The sequence below is a fragment of the Zea mays genome, chromosome 5 (genome assembly GCF_902167145.1).
Source record: "Zea mays cultivar B73 chromosome 5, Zm-B73-REFERENCE-NAM-5.0, whole genome shotgun sequence".
In the NCBI taxonomy this organism is placed as follows: domain Eukaryota; kingdom Viridiplantae; phylum Streptophyta; class Magnoliopsida; order Poales; family Poaceae; genus Zea; species Zea mays.
The window spans coordinates 208,176,838-208,179,818 of NC_050100.1; the positions used below are offsets into that span (position 1 = coordinate 208,176,838).

Genomic DNA, 2,981 nt, shown 5'->3' on the forward strand with positions numbered 1-2,981 from the left:
GAGTCCGAGCCCTGGGGTCGGGCGAAGCGGAGTTCGTCGTCTTCTGGGGCTGAGCCCGAGTCCGAGCCCTGGGGTCGGGCGGAGCGGAGTTCGCCGTCTTCCGGGACTTAGCCCGAGTCCGAGCCCTGGGGTCGGGCGGAGCGGAGTTCGCCGTCTTCCGGGACTTAGCCCGAGTCCGAGCCCTGGGGTCGGGCGGAGCGGAGTTCGCCGTCTTCCGGGACTTAGCCCGAGTCCGAGCCCTGGGTCGGGCGGAGCGGAGTTCGCCGTCTTCCGGGACTTAGCCCGAGTCCGAGCCCTGGGTCGGGCGGAGCGGAGTTCGCCGTCTTCCGGGACTTAGCCCGAGTCCGAGCCCTGGGGTCGGGCGGAGCTTCCTATGGTGCCTTTGGCAGGGCCTGACTGCCCGTTAGTCTCACTCTGTCGAGTGGCACTGCAGTCGTAGTGGCGCAGGCGGCGCTGTCCTTCTGCCAGGCCGGTCAGTGGAGCGGCGAAGTGACGGCGGTCACTTCGGCTCTGCCGGGGGGCGTGTGTCAGGATAAAGGTGTCAGGCCACCTTTGCGTTAAATGCTCCTGCGATTCGGTCGGTCGGTGCGGCGATTTAGTCAGGGTTGCTTCTTAGCGAAGGCAGGGCCTCGGGCGAGCCGGAGATGTGTCCGCCGTTGGAGGGGGGCCTCGGGCGAGACGGAAATCCTTCGGGGTCGGCTGCCCTTGTCCGAGGCTAGGCTCGGGCGAGGCATGATCGAGTCGCTCGAATGGACTGATCCCTGACTTAATCGCACCCATCAGGCCTTTGCAGCTTTATGCTGATGGGAGTTACCAGCTGAGAATTAGGCGTCTTGAGGGTACCCCTAATTATGGTCCCCGACACTATGGTTTTCATATTCACAATATTTATAATATACATTCTTTCTAGAACATGAATAAATATGTGTTTCAGTGGTTAGACGCTAAGCATAGGAGGAATGGTTCTAACCCTAGGTTCTACATTTTTTGGATTTTTTCATGGGAGAACTTAACGCATAAAGGGCGACATCTTAATTAATGTTGGAAATTGTACAAGTAATGCATGCAAACGGTGAAGACAGAAGTTTTATCTCATGAGTAGAAAGCTCATGTTATGTAGCACAAATGAACACCTTAGCGTCGACCTTCAAAGAACGACCAACACACGTTAAGGATGGCCCTACATCTAGAATCAGCATGTACTATCATATATTTCAATTAGTCATAAAAAATATGTATTCTATTAAAATGTAGCCATGCATGATAAAGTTAGGATTACGTAGGAGATACATGGACAACACAACATTCATGGATCCTTTTATAAAAAATGAAGGCCTATCAAATATTTCATTAGGCACTTATTATATAACTTGTCAATCCATTTCTTAACTCTTCTCTTTTAAACAACAGCGAAGTCTCACTCTAGCTATATATGGAGATGAAGAAGATGGAGAAGGAGGATGACACCATCATTGTTGGCGCCAGCATCACTGTCGTAATAGGGTAGTGGTAGCAAATAGATATCACGGTCCAATGCATGCATGTGTAATGCATTGCTTGGGATCCAACCCAATCTAGTATAGCTAGCATAGGTCGGCTTAAAGTATTGTCAGCACTAAAGTTAATTATTTGGCGGTGTAGGCGGTGTTGGCCTTCCAGTTGGCAGGGATGACATCGTCGTAGACGGACTTGGTGCCTCCCTCGGTAGTGAGGCGGACGGTGAGGGGTCCCTTAAGCGGTTTGTCGCTGTCCTTCCTCCAGATGGCGCCCCAGGAGTGCTTCAGAGGCTCGTACGTGTCGGAGCCCTTCTCCTTGACGTCCACTGCCACAATGTCACCGTCGCCGTCGACGTACTTGACCAGCAGTGCCAGGTAGTTGGGGCCGCACCCCTTTTCAAGGTGGAAGGTGACCTTGGAGTCGTACTTGCACTTAACCCTTCGGAACTGCATGTCGATGATGCCCGCCTTGCGCAGCTTCTCCTCCTCGCCCTTCTTGGCCATGGCGCCGAACGCCGTGCCTGCTAAATCGAAGTGGTACGCCGCGATAGGCTCATAGTTCATGTCCGTGATGTGCACCACCACGGGCTTGCCGGAGCACTCCACAGGCTTATCGCACTTGATCTCGAAGCAGGACCCACAACCCAGACCATCCTTGAAGATGGGGATGTTGCCGCATGCGCCCATGCTATTGAAGGGGGGCTTGTTCACGTCCTTGTACCCGCAGCCACCACCGTTGTCGTCGGGACCGGCACCCGTCGGCTTGCCATACCATGTCGCTTTAGCGTCCAGCCAGTCCTTGCCATAGGTGGCCGTGATGTTCTTGCCTGGGGGGACTTTGGGAGGACCGCACCATGCGCCGCTCACCAAGAACACCAACACCACAGCCATCGCAACCTGTGCCCGCATCGACGACCACATGGTTCTCACATTCACATCCATGTTTTGTCTTGGGTTAGTGAATGGTACTATGCTACGATGAATGAGCGGGTAGGCCTGAATTTATGGTTGTGTGTGCCAACGGTTGGACGATCGAGCTTGCAACCGTGAAGCGCGCGCATGCATGCACCAACGAGGAGGTAGAGTTTGCATGGTCGAGCGAGCTTTTCTCTTGGCCACCAGTTTACTAATTGGTTCCATAAGTCGAAGGTGACCATGCATGGTAGCTCTGCATGCAAAGCTGCTCGTATCGTCGCGATACTTATGCCATGGTGCTACTTTGGCTAATGGTGAAGCGAGGACTCTCCTTCTTCTCACTTTGAAAGGGAAATAACCTCAACATTTCCTATAATCGATTTTGGTGTTTGACGTCTATCACAAAACCATATGGACTAATTAGTTTGCCTAGTGGACATTTTTCCCACGTGCATAAAGTTCACATAAACATACAAAGAAAAGGACTTGAGTGAATTCTATAAAGTTTGGAGCACACAAGTTCTTGTGTTGCCAGTAGCGCACCGGACACTATCCGGTACCCTGGCTGAG

General features: G+C 52.8%; 1 protein-coding gene across 1 annotated transcript; it reads right to left on the minus strand.

Annotated features, from left to right (window-relative positions):
* Positions 1 to 1,218: 1,218 nt before the first annotated feature.
* LOC103627600 (expansin-B10-like) lies at positions 1,219 to 2,465 on the minus strand. Its single transcript, XM_008647899.2, has one exon. It carries the CDS (start codon positions 2,436 to 2,438, stop codon positions 1,626 to 1,628), a length of 813 nt encoding a protein of 270 aa, XP_008646121.1. The 5' UTR covers positions 2,439 to 2,465; the 3' UTR covers positions 1,219 to 1,625.
* Positions 2,466 to 2,981: the final 516 nt, after the last annotated feature.

Bases quoted from the DNA above. Each gene is read 5' to 3' on its own strand.
- LOC103627600 (XM_008647899.2), bottom strand. From the start codon at position 2,438: ATGGATGTGAATGTGAGAACCATGTGGTCGTCGATGCGGGCACAGGTT.